Raw genomic sequence first — 19,913 nt, 5'->3', positions numbered from 1 at the left:
GGTGTCACATTCCAATTACTTACCACACTCAGTCCACCTTTAGGGTCCTGGTTATCGGGGTCGGGGTACAGGGGCGCGTTAATCCCCAGTGTTTTACTCCAAGAGCCGTGCAGGTCATAGCTCATCACGTTGATGAAGTCTAAATACCTGGAAAAGAAAGGAAGGAATGTTTATTTAACGACACCTGAGCACATTAAAATCACAGACTCTAGTTCAACACCTAAACGAATTAATACTAAGTTTAGTTACACATTTGAATAACGTTACAACAGGGTGAAACAAGAGTCTGTCACGTTGAAACAGAGAAATATCCTTAAACACAGACTAGAACTCGTCTCCATAACATTACTTCTGAGACACACGTGGGTTTATAAAAATATGAAAAATGCATTATGGTGTTAGAAACACCAGAATGACTAGAAATACTACGGTTGTACGGACATGGGTAATCTAAACAGTGAAATATAACTGATGCTTGATTTCAGTGATTATAAATGGTTCTAATAGTAAAACAAATGTCTTAGTATTTAAAAAGTAGGGTCTGTCACTTTAATATAAAACAGAATAAATGCGGGTTATTCTAATGATATGGGAAAAGCTTTTACCCTTATTCCACAGTCCTATTTAAGTAGGATCTCGCAATGTCACTTTAAATTTGTTGTTTTTCTCTTTTTCATATGCATTTGTGGCTGTAGTACCACATCAAAATTATTTGTCATTGACATCACAACAATGTACAAACTGATAGGTTATTTATGGAAGTACAAGACTTCCCGCTGACATCAAGCGCAGACAAGTATCACTTATACTGAGGAATGGCAACCCACCTATAACTAGTATTAACCAAATACCTTCCGGCTGGGTCAAAGTTCGAGGTGCACCAAACTTTTGATATAGAAGTTTACGCCACAAGTCTTGTGATTGGTGATAAATGTGAGTGTGTTGGTTGTAAAAAAAAAAGAATTAGTTTCATCTAGGCAAAAAATGTATGCAATTTTATTTCATCTAGTACCAGTGTGTCAAGTAGCCTTCTGCTTGAAACATGTATGGTGTATTTGTAAAAAAAAAAGTACTAAGATTTTGTGCGACACTAGGAGTGTTCTAAAAACATTTGGATATACTGAGAATGAGCCATGAAATGTACCATTTTCTTCAGTTAATACTTTGAGGTAGGGGTGGTAGTACTAATATTTGTGGGCGATAGTTTGGTTGATATATAAACGTTAACATTGTCGCCTCGTGATTTTATTTCGTATAGTACATCCTATAGACAAAACCTCGTGTCCCTGCGGAACTATGAATTGCGATTATGGTAACGGTTTTATCATTCAGATTAGGTGGAAAGTTTCATGTAAACGAAAACTGGAGTTGATGATATTACCACTGAAATTATATATAATAGCATTGGTAAGGACACTAACTTGGTACGTTGCCACCATGCAAAGACAGAAAGAAACGATATTTTTTAATTGTTCTTACTTGATTATAGCCATTTCGTCGCCTCCAAATTGATAAAGTTTGTTTGTTTGCTTGAGCACTGGAGCGCATTGATATTAATCATCGGCTATTGGATGTCAAACATTTTGTAATTTTGACATTTTATTCTTAGAGAGGAAACCCGTTACATTTTTCTATTAGTAGCAAGGGATCTTTTATAAGCACCATCCCACAGATAAGATAGCACATACCACGGCCTTTGATATACCAGTCGCTGGCTGGACCAATTAATTGATGAATTGTTAAGTAGACTCGTATCAGTTAGTAAGTCGCAAAATAATTTAGGGTGGCCCAGACCCCTCCCCCCACCCCACCCCACCCACCCCTAGATTCGCCTCTGCGAATCGTAAATTAATTGGAAGTTTTAGAATAAGGACTGGAGATACGCCATGTGGCCTGTTTCCTAAGTGGACCTGTATTAATATGAAGTACGTTACCTACTATTTGATAATCACCACTTCGTAAGACTGGTCATATAAGGACAATAATACTAATACTTTGAAGATACCGGCTTCGGTGGTGTCGCAGTTAAGCCATCGGACATACGGCTGTTAGGTACTGAGTTCGCAGCCCGGTGCCGGCTCCCACCCAGAGCGAGTTTTAACGACTCAATGGGACAGTGTAAGAGCACTACATCCTCTTCTCTCTCACTAACAATTAACAACTAACCCACTGTCCTGGACATACATCCCAGATAGCTGAGGTGTGTGCCCAGGACAGCGTACTTGAACCTCATTTGGATATAAGCACGTAAATTAGTTGAATTGAAAAAAGACGATAATTCGATAAAGACGATAAAGTGGGTCACTTACATATATACTCGCCAGTTCATAAGCCGGCTCATATAACCTTACAGATTACATGATTTACTTACTTCTTGTTTGTTTTGTTTAACGACACCACTAGAGCACATTGATTAATCAATCATCGGCTATTGGATGTCAAACATTTGGCACTCGTAGTCATCAGACGAAATTCGCAACATTTTTTTCTGATGCAGCGAGGGATCTTTTATATGCACTCTCCCACAGACAGGAAAGCGCATACCACGGTCTTTAACCGGTTGTGGCGCATTGGTTGGAACGAGAAAAAAACCTCAATCAGTTGAATGAATCCTGCGTCGCAAGCACCTCAAGCGAGCGAAAACCGACTGAGGTAAATCCAGGCCCTACTTTCTTGTGTATGATCGTTGATGATATTAGTAGTAACACGGCGACAATACGCTAACCTTGTGTATGATCGTTGATGATATTAGTAGTAACACGGCGACAATACGCTAACCTTGTGTATGATCGTTGATGATATTAGTAGTAACACGGCGACAATACGCTAACCTTGTGTATGATGGTTGATGATATTAGTAGTAATACGGCGACAATACGGCGACAATACGCTAACCTTGTGTATGATCGTTGATGATATTAGTAGTCACACGGCGACAATACGCTAACCTTGTGTATGATCGTTGATGATATTAGTAGTCACACGGCGACAATACGCTAACCTTGTGTCTGATCGTTGATGATATTAGTAGTAACACGGCGACAATACGCTAACCGTGTGTCTGATCGTTGATGATATTAGTAGTAACACGGCGACAATACGCTAACCTTGTGTATGATCGTTGATGATATTAGTAGTAACACGGCGACAATACGCTAACCTTGTGTATGATCGTTGATGATATTAGTAGTAACACGGCGACAATACGCTAACCTTGTGTATGATCGTTGATGATATTAGTAGTAGTACGGCGACAATACGCTAACCTTGTGTATGATCGTTGATGATATTAGTAGTAATACGGCGACAATACGCTAACCTTTTGACTACTGGATTCATTTTTAACAAAAACCATGTTTAGAGTACGTACAAACATTGTCTCTGTCAAAACCAAGTCGACACAGAAAGTATGGTTCTTTCTACGTCCGAATATTGTTACATACCCTATATATAGTTGGTATTCAAAACTTGTGGCACCATGTTTTAATCGTTTCTCAACCGAAATAGTACAACAAATGGACCCACAAACCAAAAATGTATAACCTACCGTACTCGCTAAATCCCGATTGAAGTACTTGCATCATTATTATCAAAATAAATCTTCACACGACAACATAAAACATTTGCTCGCCATTTTAAATTTGCTAAATAGAGGGAAGTAACTCGCCCTGCACATTAAGAAAAGTATTGACTTAATGACCTGCCTCGGTGGCGCAGTGGCTAAGCCATCGGACTACAGGCTGGTAGGTACAGAGTTCGCAGCCCGGTACCAGCTCCAACCCAGAGCGAGTTCTTAAGGGCTCAGTGGGTAGGTGTAAGGCCACTACACCCTCTTCTCTCTCTCACTAACCACTAACCAACTAACAACTAACCCACTGCCCTGGACAGACAGTCCAGATAGCTGAGGTGTCTGCTCAGGAGAGCGTGCTTGAACCTTAATTGGATATAAATAAATAAATATATATATATATATATAATATAAGCTGAAATGAAAAAATAAAGGTTAATGCATTACTTACTTGTTTATAATCGTCACTTCGTATGCTGACTCAGCGATTTTGACCCCAGCAGCAACTGCCGCAGCTAACAGAAGGCGCTCTTTACCCGTCCTGGACGCTTCGTCAATGAACGCGGCCTTGAGTTCCTGAAGGAAGAGAGACGAAAATCAGGCATCATATACAGTGAAAACCCCTCAACACATTTCACACAGTCCCTTTATAAAGATCAGGGCCCAATTTCACAAAACATCGTAATACTAGTTTTGCACGTAAACGTAAATCTACGACTAAATCACAACTCTTATTACTATCATAGTTCAACACATATAGTTACAAGAAGACATATTTAAAAAAAAAAATTGTCTTGAAAATACTCCAGCTTCCGTAATGGTGTAATGTTTTGCGTGAAACTGATGTCAAACACGTGTAAACGCACGACCGGTATAACTGCTAGTAGCAGACGTAAACTTACGATGTTTAGCGAAATGGGCCCCAGTGTGTTTTATTTTATGTTATATACATGTAACGCGCCACTCATTGTTACGGGGTGGTCAAACGTAGAACAAATAAAATATTTCGAATTTGAATTTGAATATAGATATCAGTATAGACCATATAGCCTCTCTAAACCCGTCACCTCTTAAAACCGGATTTTTTTGCATGGTCCTTTGGGTGTCCAGTTTAGAGAGGTTTCACTCTAAATATTTGATGAAGAATTTAAAAATATGACTGATGGTGATGGTGATGGTGGTGGTGATCATCATCATCATAACAAACAATAATGAATAAACCCAACAACCAACAAATTATTTATTCAATCATTCAGTCAAAACATTCAATAAACCAAAACAAAAATTAATCAAAATCAAAGTACGAGTAATAGAATCTTACACAGAGTGCATGATGAATTATGATCGTGTGAATATTGTATACATGTGTAATACTGCATTAATGCATGGACAATATTTATAGCATATTAATCGACCTTCCATTTCGTATCATGTTTATTTCACGAGATACATAAACATGATACGAAATGGTAGCGAGTTTAATATCCTATTTATTACGCACAATCGATTTTAATTTATATCACTCAACTGGTTGACGTTCCTGTAAAGTTGTATTGCGCCAATCGATTACATCGAAGTCTTACGTCCCACTTTGCGTAACGCCAAGTGGAGCGTATCACTTTGATATGTACCAAAATAGTTTTAAACATATGGGTAAAAAAACATAATATTACATAACTGACCAAAATATATATTGGTATATATCAAAGTGATACGTCCCAACGTTACAATAACGTCAACCAAGCGAGTTGAGTGATATAAATTAAGAATGATTAAGGGTCATAAAAAGAATATTAAACTCGCTACCATTTCGTATCATGTTTATGTCCCTTGTGAAATAATTTGCATTGCCACTCGCCAAATCTCGTAACAATTGAAAATTATTTCACTGGGGACATACACATGATACAAAATGGAAGCTCGTTTAATATCCTATAAATATAGTATTGTGAATGTTTACCGGCTGTTAAAGTATATGGATACTAAACGTAGCCTGTTACATACTCAGTTTGCAATTCAAGTATGTTAAAGTATATTAATGCTAAATGTAACATATTCAATGTGTAACTCCATTCTGTTAATGTATGTGAATGCTAAATGTAACATGTTACATATTCAGTTTGCAATTCAAGTCTCTTAATGTATGTGAGTGCTAAACGTAACCTGTTATATATTCAGTTTCCATTTCCAGCACATGGTTCAAGAGGGGCTGACCTGCCTGCTTGAAGACTGCCACTAAAAACTACTAGAGTGGGACGGCACATAACCCAGTGGCAAAATAGTCGCCTAACACGCGGTCAGTTTGGGATCGATACCAATCGGTGGGCCCAATGGGCTACTTCTCGTTCCAGCCAGTGCACTACGGCTGGTATACTGAAAACCGTGGTATGTGCTATCCTGTCTGTTGGATGGTGCATATAAACTATCTTTTGCTACTAATGGAACAATGTAGCGGGTTTTCTCTCTAAAATTACCAAATGTTTGACATCCAATACCCGATGATTAATAAATCAATGTGCTCTAGCGGTGTCGTTAAAGAAAATAAACTTTAACTTTTTTAACTTTAGATAGAACTCGGTGGCTCCATTGTTTAATATAGTCGTTGACAGCGTGGCGTGACGGTTTAGCGCCGAAACAATGACGTAACAAAATACCGTCCGTCTATATAGGCTAATAGCCATAGTCTGCTTTTAGTTTTCAAAATATGTTTTCTCATATATACCGGCCTCGGTGGCGTCGTGGTAGGCCATCGGTCTACAGGCTGGTAGGTACTGGGTTCGGATCCCAGTCGAGGCATGGGATTTTTAATCCAGATACCGACTCCAAACCCTGAGTGAGTGCTCCGCAAGGCTCAATGGGTAGGTGTAAACCACTTGCACCGACCAGTGATCCATAACTGGTTCAACAAAGGCCATGTTTTGTGCTGTCCTGCCTGTGGGAAGCGCAAATAAAAGATCCCTTGCTGCAAATCGGAAGAGTAGCCCATGTAGTGGCGACAGCGGGTTTCCTCTCAAAATCTGTGTGGTCCTTAACCATATGTCTGACGCCATATAACCGTAAATAAAAAAAAATGTGTTGAGTGCGTCGTTAAATAAAACATTTCTTTCTTTCTCTTATATCATTTTTTGTGAGTGTCAACGTAGGGAAAAAAGGAAAACAGTTTGGGCAAAAACAGATGATGTTCTGTGAAATTAAATTTTAAAAATTACAAACAATTGTGATGTATTTCCATGTTAGTCCTAAAATGGACGGCAATCACATGACTGTCATTTTGTTTTCTTATTCAATAAAATATCACACGTCTTAATGTAATTTGTTTGACTAGTTCGTCACGTTTGACAGGCAGGTCATTTTATGACATCTGTTTCAGTAGATACAGATATGTCTCACCCAAATCCACAAAGGAATTTTTAATGGAAAATAATGTTATTTGTACTGTTTGTGTTTTTAAGAACATAGTTGATCACTCAAAACAAAAGTGCTCAAACGATTTATGGTGGAATTTTGTTTATGAATTTGTATCTATATATGGGGTACTTCAAGCTCTGACTGTGAAACAGTTTTTATTATCTTGTATTGGTTTACTCATCCAGCATTACTATATGTGCACAAATGAAAAATGTGTAATGATGTTTAGATTCTGTATACAATTGTAAAGTAAATAGTCAGTAAATGTTTTAAAAAGTCACTTTTTCCTTTAGTTCTAATGTATTTAAAACTCCGTGTTAGTAGTGAAGATATGTACTTGTGTGTCTGCTGGATGTTATTTTAAACAACACAACTACTGTTCTCTTTGTTGCACTACCAATAAAAGTTTTAAATTAAATATGGTTAATGAATATAAATCATGCTTGATTAGACTACACACGGAAAAAAGGAAACGTCATAGTGATTCATATACCTATTCACTTTATGGTCCGTGGATCAAAATTTTGTTCGGTGACCTATGATTGTTTTTGGACATTCCAGTAATATAAAGATATATCTATAATATGTGAAACTGTACAGAATAGTATCATTTCCCCTTAACCATATGGCTAATAATTAGTAATTGTGACGCATAGTTTTAGAGAGATAACCTGCAGTAATATTTCTCAATTAACACCAAGGGATATTTTATATGCACCATCCCACAGACAGGATGGTAAATACCAGGACCTTTGACATACCAGTTGTGAGGTAGCTTCCTTTGAATGCATAGCTAAATTCAATAATGTGACTGCATAGCATAATTACTGAACCTGTTTTTACATCTCTCCACGATACCGGATTTCATTTTTTTTTAAATATTCAATTTCACTTTATTTCCGTGCTTCCATGCTTCCAATTAAGGTTCATGCACGCTGTCTTGGGCACACACCACAGCTATCTGGGATGTCTGTCCAGGAGAGTGGGTTAGGTGTTAATGGTTAGGAGAAAACAAGAGGGTGTAATGGCGTTACACCTACCCACTGAGTCGTTAACACTCGCTCTGGGTGGGAGCCGGTACCGGGCTGCGATCCTTGTACCTACCAATCTTTTGTCCGATGATTTAATCACGACGTCACCGAGGCTGATTTTAAGAGTAATGCTAGTCTCAGACTGTCAACTGTCACGACGAAGTTGGCCAACTCGACGGTTGCGTTGTAATTTTGTACAGTTGTTTAGCCTGTGTTTAACATTTGACTGTTTATACTGATATTGGTATCGATTCATTCGTACAGTTACCATTGTTTGACACCTAACAACCGGTGTGTTTGTCGTTAAGCATTCATTCGTACAGTTACCATTGTTTGACACCTAACAACCGGTGTGTTTGTCGTTAAGCATTCATTCGTACAGTTACCATTGTTTGACACCTAACAACCGGTGTCTTTGTCGTTAAGCATTCATTCGTACAGTTACCATTGTTTGACACCTAACAACCGATGTGTTTGTCGTTAAGCATTCATTCGTACAGTTACCATTGTTTGACACCTAACAACCGGTGTGTTTGTCGTTAAGCATTCATTTATACAGTTACCATTGTTTGACACCTAACAACCGGTGTGTTTGTCGTTAAGCATTCATTCGTTCACACATGTTGGTGAGAACATCATTCGTTATGTTTCATAACACACAGTTGTTTACACATTAACATTTTAAGCCTGGCTGCTCCTAGGTGATGTCCTGGCCTGGTGCTTATAAAAAAATTAATCTAGACTCGAGACTCTAATAGAGTCCGAAACACTAATGTCATGACAACATCATACTAATTGAATGCATGTGACGTCATTAGAGATTGAGTCTGGACTCTAAAAGTTTTATAAAGCGTCGGCCCAGGCCACCAATGCCATACATCCAATGAAAACAAGAGCACGATCGAAATCGATTACACTGTGACGTATAGTCAACCTGACAATCATTTATCTGTAACGCATAAGTGCAAGGGCTGTAAATAACTTTTAATCGAAAAAGATGTAAAAATTTGCTTAAAACCTGGTTTTTGAGGATATATAAGAAATAGAATAATACATTCGTGTCCGTTAGATACCATTTATCTCACAACTCGTTGTTTAAAAACGTACCAAACTCGCTTTTGCTCGTTAGATACATTTTAAAACAACTTAAGATAAATGGTATCTAACAGCCACTCATGTATTATTCTCTATTTCATTCCTTGCTTACCATAACAAGTTCTGAAAATCTCTTTCTGTCTTCTTTAGGACTGCCACGATTCGCTGGATATTCCCAGTCAAGGTCAAGACCGTCAAAGTTGTGCGTACGCAGATACTGGATGGCGTGGTCTATAAATGACTGACGTCCTACTTTTGTTTTCGCCATGTCCGTGAAGGGTCGGGATCCGTGTGTCCATCCGCCTACCGCCAACAGAGTTTTCAAGTGTGGGTTCTTGGTCTTCAAACCTGTGAACTGTTTGTAGAGATCTGATAGAAGAAAACAAAAATAGGTTGTTGTTTTTTTATTATGCAGTGTAAAGTTAAAGTTGAAGTTTGTTAAAACTCGCTCTGGGTGGGAGCCGGTACCGGGATGTGAACTCAGTACCTACCAGCCTTATGTCCGATGGCTTAATCACGACACCACCGAATCCGGTGATAATCTGACAGGCTACATGCAGTGGACCAACAGATGTCATCACAAACAGTTTGTTTTTAAGTTTGTTTTGTTTAACGACACCACTAGAGCACATTGATTTATTAATCATCGGCTACTGGATGGCAAACATTTGGTTATTCTGACATAGTCTTAGAGAGGAAACCTACTACATTTTTCTAGCAAGGAGTCTTTTATATTCCCCATCCCACAGACAGGATAGCACATACCACATACTTTGATATACCAGTCGTGGTGCACTGGAGAAATAGCCCAATGGGCCCATTGACAGGGATCGATCCTAAACCGACCGCGCAACAAGCGAGCGCTTTACCACTGGACTACGTCCGGCCCATATTAAGCAGTATAATCATATAATGAAAGAAAAAAGGAAATCACTTGGTTAAACCAGTAAATTGTTTGTAGAAATCTGATAGGAGAAAACGAAAATAGATTACTTAATTTTTTATTAAGATAATAAGATAATGAAGCCTAGGTTAAACCAGTGAATTGTTTGTAAATATTTGATAGGAGAAAACAAAAATATATCACTTTATTTATGTATTAAGCAATGTACCCATGCGATACAAAGGAAAGGGATCCAACTGTTTGTTTAATGACTGCTCTATACATTTTAAACCAAATATATTTATGGCTATTTCGACTTGAGAGAGAGAGAGAGAGAGAGAGAGAGAGAGAGAGAGAGAGAGAGAGAGAGAGAGAGAGAGAGAGAGAGAGAGAGAGAGAGACAGACAGACAGACAGACAGACAGACAGACACACAGAGACACAGACTGACAGAGACAGACAGAAACAGAAACACGGACAGAGACACAGAGACAGAAAGAGAGACATTTTTCTATAAGACGGCAGGCAAATATAGAATGTGGTTGCGACAGGCACGAGAGAGAGAGATAGAGAGAGGGGTACCCACCGTTATCAAACAGGCCAACGCTGCACCACAGAACTTTATCCCGGTGCAACATCCTAAAATATACCCCCCGCCAAACTATACGCGGGGTTAAACTGGGCTAGCCTGTTTTATACCCCTAACCTTAAACATAAACATAAATATAACCCTCGTTTTTTATTATTAACCTGTATACATAATAAATAAATAAGTAAATAAGTAAATAAATAAATAAATAAATAATAAACGCTTTAAAAGAAAAGCAACTATTGATCTCATAAAAGAGATGTATATTCTGGGCTAGCCTCTTTTATACCCCGGGTATAGTTTGGCGGGGGTATATTCTGGGCTAGTTCAGTTTATATCCCGGGTATAGTTTGGCGGGGGTATATTCTGGGCTAGTTCAGTTTATACCCCGGGTATAGGTTGGCGGGGGTATATTCTGGGCTAGTCCACTTTATACCCCGGGTATAGTTTGGCGGGGGTATATTCTGGGCTAGTTCAGTTTATACCCCGGGTATAGGTTGGCGGGGGTATATTTTGGGCTAGTTCAGTTTATACCCCGGGTATAGTTTGGCGGGGGTATATTCTGGGCTAGTTCAGTTTATATCCCGGGTATAGTTTGGCGGGGGTATATTTTGGGCTAGTTCAGTTTATACCCCGGGTATAGTTTGGCGGGGGTATATTCTGGGCTAGTTCAGTTTATACCCCGAGTATAGTTTGGCGGGGGTATATTCTGGGCTAGTTCAGTTTATACCCCGGGTATAATTTGGCGGGGGTATATTCTGGGCTAGTTCAGTTTATACCCCGGGTATAGTATAGCGGGGGTATATTCTGGGCTAGTTCAGTTTATACCCCGGGTATATTTTGGCGGGGGTATATTCTGGGCTAGTTCAGTTTATACCCCGGGTATAGTTTGGCGGGGGTATATTCTTCAGTTTATACCCCGGGTATATTTTGGCGGGGGTATAGTTTGGGCTAGTTCAGTTTATACCCCGGGTATATTTTGGCGGGGGTATAGTTTGGGCTAGTTCAGTTTATACCCCGGGTATATTTTGGCGGGGGTATATTCTGGACTAGTTCAGTTTATACCCCGGGTATATTTTGGCGGGGGTATAGTTTGGGCTAGTCCAGTTTATACCCCGGGTATAGTTTGGGCTAGTCCACTTTATACCCCGGGTATATTTTGGCGGGGGTATATTTTGGGCTAGTTCAGTTTATACCCCGGGTATAGTTCGGCGGGGGTATATTTTGGGCTAGTTCAGTTTATACCCCGGGTATAGTTTGGAGGGGGTATATTTTGGGCTAGTTCAGTTTATACCCCGGGTATAGTTTGGCGGGGGTATAGTTTGGGCTAGTTCAGTTTATACCCCGGGTATAGTTTGGCGGGGGTATATTCTGGGCTAGTTCAGTTTATACCCCGGGTATAGTTTGGCGGGGGTATAGTTTGGGCTAGTTCAGTTTATACCCCGGGTATAGTTTGGCGGGGGTATAGTTTGGGCTAGTTCAGTTTATACCCCGGGTATAGTTTGGCGGGGGTATATTCTGGGCTAGTTCAGTTTATACCCCGGGTATAGTTTGGCGGGGGTATATTTTGGGCTATTACACCGGCAATGCAATGGATCCGCATTAAATGTTTCAGGGGCGGGATTTAGCACAGTCGATTGAGCGCTCGCCTCAGGTGCTAGCGTCGTAGGATCGAACCACCTCTTTGGATTCGTTCAACTGGTTTTTCTCCTACCAATCATTGCACCACAACTGGTCAAAGGACGTAGTATGTGCTTTCCAGGAAAGTGGATATAAAAGATTTCTTTAATCATCGGCTATTGGATGTCAAACATTTGGTAATTTTCACAAATAGTCTTGGAAAGGAAATCCGCTACCTTTTTCCATTAATAGCGTGGGATCGTTTATATGCACCATCCCACAAACAAGATAGTACATATTACGGCCTTTGATATACCAGTCGTGGTGCACTGGCTAGAACGAGAAATAGCCCAATGGGCCCACCGACGGGGATCGATCCCAGACCGACCGATTTACCAATGGACTACGTCCCGCCACTATTAAAGATGTAATCTCACCATTGATTGTCGTGTAGACGCTCATCATTCGTCATTGCTCTTCTAGTTTAAATGATGGAATAGATGTAAAATACATTGTGGCTGGTATTTGTTTTCTTGTGGGCAGCGCGAGTTAGCCCAGTCAGTTAACTCAAATAAATGGTGTCTAACAACTACTGTACTGTACTGTGTTAGTCTGTATGTTTTCTCGAATTGTCAAAACGAATTGCGAAAATATCTTTGTTATCCATCACGAATTCATGAAAATCTTGTCTGATCATGAAATGATTTATTCAGGGCCGCACTACCATCATAACAACCGGTTCGTGATAAAGTTTGTTTTGTTTAACGACACTACTAGAGTAAATTGATTTTTATTAATCATCGGCTATTGGATGCCACACATTTTGCAATCTAATTAAAATTAGCTCCACTATTACATGTGGATCTAACAGCAGCCCGTTGGAGCTCATGTCCAGTTGACCTTTCATTCGACCAATCAAAACCTTACTTGCAAAATCATGCCAGTGATTTGAAAAGAATTTGAAAACATTTGGGATTATGCCGAGAGTATATGAAATGATTCGGGTGAAATACGAAGTATGCCGGAAACTAATTGCAATATAAAATTTTATATAAAATTCGTTTCAAGACGAAAAAAAACCGTGATGATATAGCCATAAAATCTGTTTATACTAGTATACAATCCAGAGTTTATTACTGCACTCCCCCCCCCCCCCATGTGTTTTTCAATGTTGAAATAGACCAACAAGTTTGACTATTGTATAAATAGTCTCGCCCGATATTTTTATAGTTTGTATGCTCCCGAATAACGCTATGAAAGGCGAAGTCTATTTGGTCGATATTAAAATTGTTATTTATAGATGAAATGTCACCTGGACATGGGAGTCCACACAATGTTGTTAGATCTACTGGTAGACCCAGTAGAGCTAATTTTAATCAGATTGCATATTTTGGTAATTTGAACATATGGTCTTAGAGAGAAAACCCGCTTGATTTTTCTATTGATAGGAAGGGCTCTTTTATATGTAATATCCTACAGAGTCAGACAGGATAGCACATGCCACGGCATTTGATGTAGCTGTCTATGTACACTGGTTGGAAGGAGAAATAGTCCAATGGGCCCACCGACGGGGATTGATCCTAGACCGACTGCGCATTAAACGACCGCTTTACCACTGGGTTACATGTATGTCCCTGTCCTTAAAGTGACATATCCTAGTTTTTAAGCATCACGACGTATTTTCTACTATTTAAAGTCGTTTTTGATAATTTTAAATGAAAATATTTACAGTGATCCAGCTTTTTGCAATACCCCAAAATGCATTTATCATAATTCTAAAAACGCACGTTCGTCTGAGAAGTAATGATTATTGAGACAAGCTCTGTTATTTTTAGACGGTATTTTCTCATATAAACATCACCGAATAACGTAAACGTATTGTCCATTGTCACGGACTGAAGGTGTCACACCACCATTAATTACTCCATGCAGTTCAAAACAATTTCTATTTTAGAATATATTCTGTGAAAAATTGAACTTTATCGAGATGGTCATGTGACTACTAATTTTAGGGAGTGCTCTCAGCTAACAAGTACCATGTAAAATTTCAACATAGGTCGACCACAATTGTTTTCAGTCAGTCAGCCACCCTCATGTCAAAGTACCACCCCGTGTTATATCAGTCAGTACTACATTATAGCAAGTGATTTGAAACCAATGGGTTATTTAAATACTACAGAGGTCAACCTACGTGTAATCATCAAAGAAAGATTTCAAAGGGCATATCAGAATTGTGTAGTATTTTTATGATGAACTGTTTCCTAAACCGGACTATATTAAACTACCACAGGAAGTAATGGCACAACAAATGGTCGTGTGTTGCCTGAAACTAGGGTCTGCTCCTTTAAATTCCCACCACTTGCCAACACTAGTTATAATAGGGTGACACGAGATTGCTGCCTTACTGAATTCCGATTACTTACGAGGATACTGTATGTCGTTCCACTCATACGGAGCCAGGTGACCATTGTAATCCACTTTAGCGAACGCAAAGATGAGGTGCGTACACAGAAAAGGGTCAATATTAAACGGGAAGAATCTGGCGGGCTGCTTCCGGTATTGAGACCAGTTCGTGTAATAACATACTCTTTTGTATTCTGGATCTGAAAAAAATAAAGTAAAACAAATATGAACAAAATTTCAAAACCATTATAATGTATAATCGAAAATGAAAGGAAAGAAGACGGGAAGAATATGTTGATATATCACAAATCGTATTATAGCTGTGCAGTACAAACTCCGGCGACCTAACTTATATGTCGTTATTTCATTATAAAATCGTCTTACACGCCCGTTGGTGAGAACATCATTCGTTATTTTTGACAACACATATTTGTTAACACATATACATGCGATAACATTTTACAGACGTACGACTGGCTACACCCAAGTAATGACCAGGTCACCAATGCCGTACCACCCAATGGAAAAGTACAATAGAAATCGATCACAAGATGTGACGTACAGGTTAACCTGAAATTGACTTGTCTGTGACGTACAAGTTGTTTGAAATTGACTTGTCTGTGACGTACAAGTTGTTTGAAGTTGACTTGTCTGTGACGCTCAAGTTAACTTTAAGCACTAGGTCCGTACAAAGGTTTTAGTTGGAAAAGGCGTTTAAATTTATTTTAAAATTGTTTTCTGAAGATATGTAAGAAATAGAATACTACATTTGTGTCCGTTATATATCATTTATCTTACAACTCGTTTAAAACCGTATCCAACTCGCTTTCGCTCGGTAGTTTTAAAACAACTCGTTGTGAGATAAACGGTATCTAACGGCCGCTCATTTTAATTATTCTCTATTTAATGTATTGCAAAAGAACACGTGTAGGAAATTGTGCAGGGAGGAGAAGAAGAAAATTGGATTGGCTGGATCACCCATACAACATAACATAAATTAGAAATCGAAGTAAAATCGAAGTAAAATGAATATTTAACGACACCCAGCAAAAAAGACGATGAATTAAAAAAAACGCACACACAAATCAACAAATAAGTAAAAAAAAACCCAGAACAATAACATAAAAAAACCTATATAAAATACCCACGTATTGCTTATCGAGAGTACAGCAAATTCAAACGATAACACATCAATACAACAATTCTAAAAGTATCAGTTCTAAAAGTTTGTTTGTTTTGTTTAACGACATCATTAGAGCACATTGATTTATTAATCACCGGCTAATGGATGTCAAACATTTGGTAATTTTAACATAATATGGTCTTAAAAAGCAACTGTGAAAAGAGTCACATTCATGCATGATACAATAGCATATGTTAAAATAACATCAAAATAAAGTCTTCAGAAAGATTTTTAAAAATAAAAATATAAAAAAACCCGTTATAGTTCAACTTTCATTCATTTTAACTTATTTTTGTGTTTATATCCAATTAAGTTTCAAGCACGTTGTCACAGTGGGTTTGTGGTTAGTGAGAGAAAAGAGAGTGTAGAGGTCTTACACTGCCCGATGAGTCGTTAAAACTCGTTATGTGTGGGAGCCGGTACCGGGCTTCGAACCCAATACCTACAAGCCGTATGTCCGATGGCTTAACCACGACATCACCGAGGCCGCTATAGTTCAACTATGGAAACAGTGTAAGGAGATGTGGTAAACATAATACCAATATTGCTTTAGTCAGTCAATACGAAATGAAAACCATAAAAAATATATTAATTGGGGTTTTATTAAAACGCAAACAAAAAAAACCCCAAAGAAACCCCGCAACTATGCAAGCTTGACAGGCCAAAAATCAAGAAAAGAATTATGCAAGATAGAATAGATACGTTTTTAATAAAGCTGTCTCGCTTTACAGGATTTCATATTGGTGGAGCCACCCACATTGGGAACCCACACTATATGTATATCGTGTTACATTTGTAATAGTCTTGACTATAAACCACAGCCGTACCAAGACTAGAATACATAGGGAGGGTGCGGAGGGAGGTGAAAACGGGTTCAAGGCACCCTAATAGCTAAACTAAAGCAGCAGTTTCCATTGTGTTTTGTTGGGTTGGGTTGGGCTGGGGGTTTTTTTTTGGGGGGGGGGTTGGGGGGGTGGGGGGGGTTTTGGGGATTTATCGGGATTTTTATTATTATTATTTTATTATTTTGTGTGAGTGGGGTGAGTGGATGGTGGCATTGAGGAAGTCTGGCATATGAAATGGCTTGATATGTACGGTCATATGTCTTGCTTATAGTCAGTAGGAGTAGCCATGTGGCGGCAGCGATATTTCTATCACTTTAGACCAAGTGTCGACGTTTACCATGATCGATAATAAATACACGGATACAAAATACAGACGTTGGAAGATGATAGAACCCTGAGGGTAAGTAATAAATTTGTCTTGAGATCGATCCCCGTCATTGGGCCTTTTGGGCTATTTCTCGTTCCAGCCAGTGCACCACGATTGGTATGGTGTATATAAAACAAAAACCTTGCTACTAATGGAAAAATGTAGCGGGTTTCCTCTTACGACTATATGTCAAAATTACCAAATGTTTGACATCCAATAGCTAATGGTTAATAAATCAATGTGGTCTAGTGGTGTCGTTAAACAAATCAAACTTAAATTCGCCTTTTAAGTCCCAAAACACACCGGGTCTGGATCTGGGTCGGTCCAGCGAGCATGATGCCAATCGAAAATGAGACGCACTATATCAAATGTGTCAAAACATCTGACAAAACATCTGTGTTCGCGCGAATTACAGATCTGGCAACACACGATATAGAACATGTTCTGTATTTTCACACTACCAGACTGGGAGCTGTAGCCTGTGTCAGCCACATTTTATTTATTTTTTCTTAAAGGAATCCTTAAGCAAGGCTTTTGGACTGGTATGCATATTCAGCAATATCTACTGCAGATTATTGTTTAAAATCAACAAGTATATTGGTATGCTTCATTAATATAACGGTAAACATGTGACGGCTTTTACACATAACGGGCACAGCCATTTTGTTTCATCGCACTCAACACATTTTATTTACGGTTATATGGCGTCAGACATATGGTTACGGACCACACAGATACTGAGAGATGAAACCCGCTGTCGCCACTTCATCGATTACTCTTTTCGATTAGCAGCAAGGAATATTTTATATGTACCATCCCACAGACAGGGTAGTACATACCACAGCCTTTGATATACCAGTCGTGGTGCACTGACTGGAACGAGAAATAGCCCAATGGTCCCACTGACGGCGATCGATCCGAGACCGACCGCGCATCGAGCGGGCGCTTTACCACTGGGCTACATGCCGCCCGCCATCGCAGTGAATGTGTCAGGTTGTTACTTAACACTTAAAGCATCACATCAGGAATTAGTCGTAGAACTGAACAAACAAACAACAGGAAAGATATATATATCAATTAAAGTAGAATTTGCATAATTAGTGTTGCTGTTTATAGAACAAAATATATCCAAAGATATCAATGCAGCTGAATACACATAACAGTTAAAGACTCAGACGTTAAAATACACCAGACATGGAATCTTTGCCACACTCGCTAGACCCAGAACAAGACCCAGGCCCACACCCAGCTTCGGTGTATTTTGGACCTAACTGGGACGTTGGGGAACAATGAATAATCTTTTATCACACCGCTTCCGACAGCTAAGGAATAGTTGTAGATTAAAATCTGCTGAGGTGTCGTTAAACACATATTCCTTCCCTTTTCCGTCGACCATTTTATCCATCAAATAATCGTGGTAGCAAACAAGATTAATGTATTAAGATGGATATTTAATACTGCTGTATCTGGCATATTGAGTACTTTAAGTTCAAAACGCGATTTCTTGACTTTTTGATTCGCTGGTCTTAAAACGCCGATCTTGATGTCGCGTGCTATGTCACAACAAAGATAGCCCACTATTTGACAATAGCTATTAATAGCGCTGAGTCAATGGTGGCACTCATGGCGGGGTCGACAGGACAAGCGTTTGTGAGTTCAAAAGGGTTAATCAATAAGACTACACAAATAAAACAGTCTAAAGTAAACTGAGCAAGCTAGGGATACATTGCCGGATTCGGTGGTGTAGTGTGATTAAACCATCGAACTGAAGACTGATAGGAACTGGGTTCGCCTCCCGCTACCGGCTCCCACCCAGAGCGTGTTTAAGCAGGCACATGGGGTAGGAGAGGGTATCAAAACTATTATTGGTTGTAAATCTCAAGGCAGAAATGAATTTTACTTGTAGAATGCAGGAAATTGCATACCAGGACACCTACTTTTCTAAATTGTACTGAGGCGCATACCCCCGTACCCCTTAGAAACTTTGCTTTGCCTCCTTGATCTCAGTCGCCCCCCCCCCCCCCACACACACACACACCTCCCCCAATGTCAGCTTTCTTCCACCGTGCATGTTAAGGACTCAATAGGTAGGTGTAAGACCACTATAGCGACTTCTCTCTCACTAACAACTAACCCACTGACTTGGCCAGACAGCTCAGATAGCCGAGGTGTGTGTTGAACCTCGACGTAACGTAAGTGTGTATGAAATGAAACCTTTCCGAAACTGTCTTAAAGTTTGTTTGTTTGTTTAACGACACCACTAGAGCTCATTGATTAAGTAATCGTCGGTTATTGGATGTCAAACATTTGGTGATTCTGACTCGTAGTCATCAGAGGAAACGCTACATTTTTTATATCTTTTATATGCAATTTCCCACAGACAGAAAGGCATATACCACGACCTTTGGCCAGTTGTGGTGCACTGAATGGAACAATAAACTCTCTTCTAAAGGAATCTGGATGTAACGACTCATATATACCCTTCAACAAAAGTAGGGGAACCTGAAATATTAATGTTAATATCAACTATTAGACCGAACATACGTTTTGACCACAGACATCCTAGTAAAGAACGTTCAGGTCTGTTTATCAACACACCGAAACACATTCCATAGTTTGCACGTGTATCACGCAGTTGCCCCGTACACGTGCGTGGGGTGTCATTCTCGATTTTGACAATTTCCAGGAAGGTCGATTAATCACTGTGGAGCATTATTTCTCTCAGTCTTTTTCATTCTGTTGATCATACAGTTGTTATTGTTTTGTGTTTAGTCAGTTTTATTGTTTGAATTTGCGATTTACTGATAAAAAAAGTCAACTTTCAAATTTTACTTCTGACCCCAATCGTCCTTTAAGATATTTGGTGGTCATAAAACCTACTGTAATACTGAACTACCAGTTGTAATGTTTGCCCAATTAATT

At 39.2% G+C, this 19,913-nt stretch overlaps 1 protein-coding gene across 1 annotated transcript in view; it reads right to left on the bottom strand.

Moving 5' to 3' along the window:
• The window catches only part of LOC121385079 (proteoglycan 4-like), an 88,567-nt gene that overhangs the window by 43,367 nt on the left and 25,287 nt on the right, over positions 1-19,913 (bottom strand). The window contains exons 3-6 of the mRNA XM_041515616.1: positions 14,617-14,796; positions 9,215-9,471; positions 4,020-4,144; positions 24-147 (exon numbers count right to left, since the gene is read on the bottom strand). Of these exons, the coding sequence (XP_041371550.1) occupies positions 24-147; positions 4,020-4,144; positions 9,215-9,471; positions 14,617-14,796 (686 nt within the window). The remainder of the gene's footprint in view (positions 1-23; positions 148-4,019; positions 4,145-9,214; positions 9,472-14,616; positions 14,797-19,913) is intronic.

Source organism: Gigantopelta aegis, chromosome 11 (genome assembly GCF_016097555.1).
Source record: "Gigantopelta aegis isolate Gae_Host chromosome 11, Gae_host_genome, whole genome shotgun sequence".
In the NCBI taxonomy this organism is placed as follows: Eukaryota; Metazoa; Mollusca; class Gastropoda; order Neomphalida; family Peltospiridae; genus Gigantopelta; species Gigantopelta aegis.
This window is presented reverse-complemented; position numbering and strand designations above follow the sequence as displayed.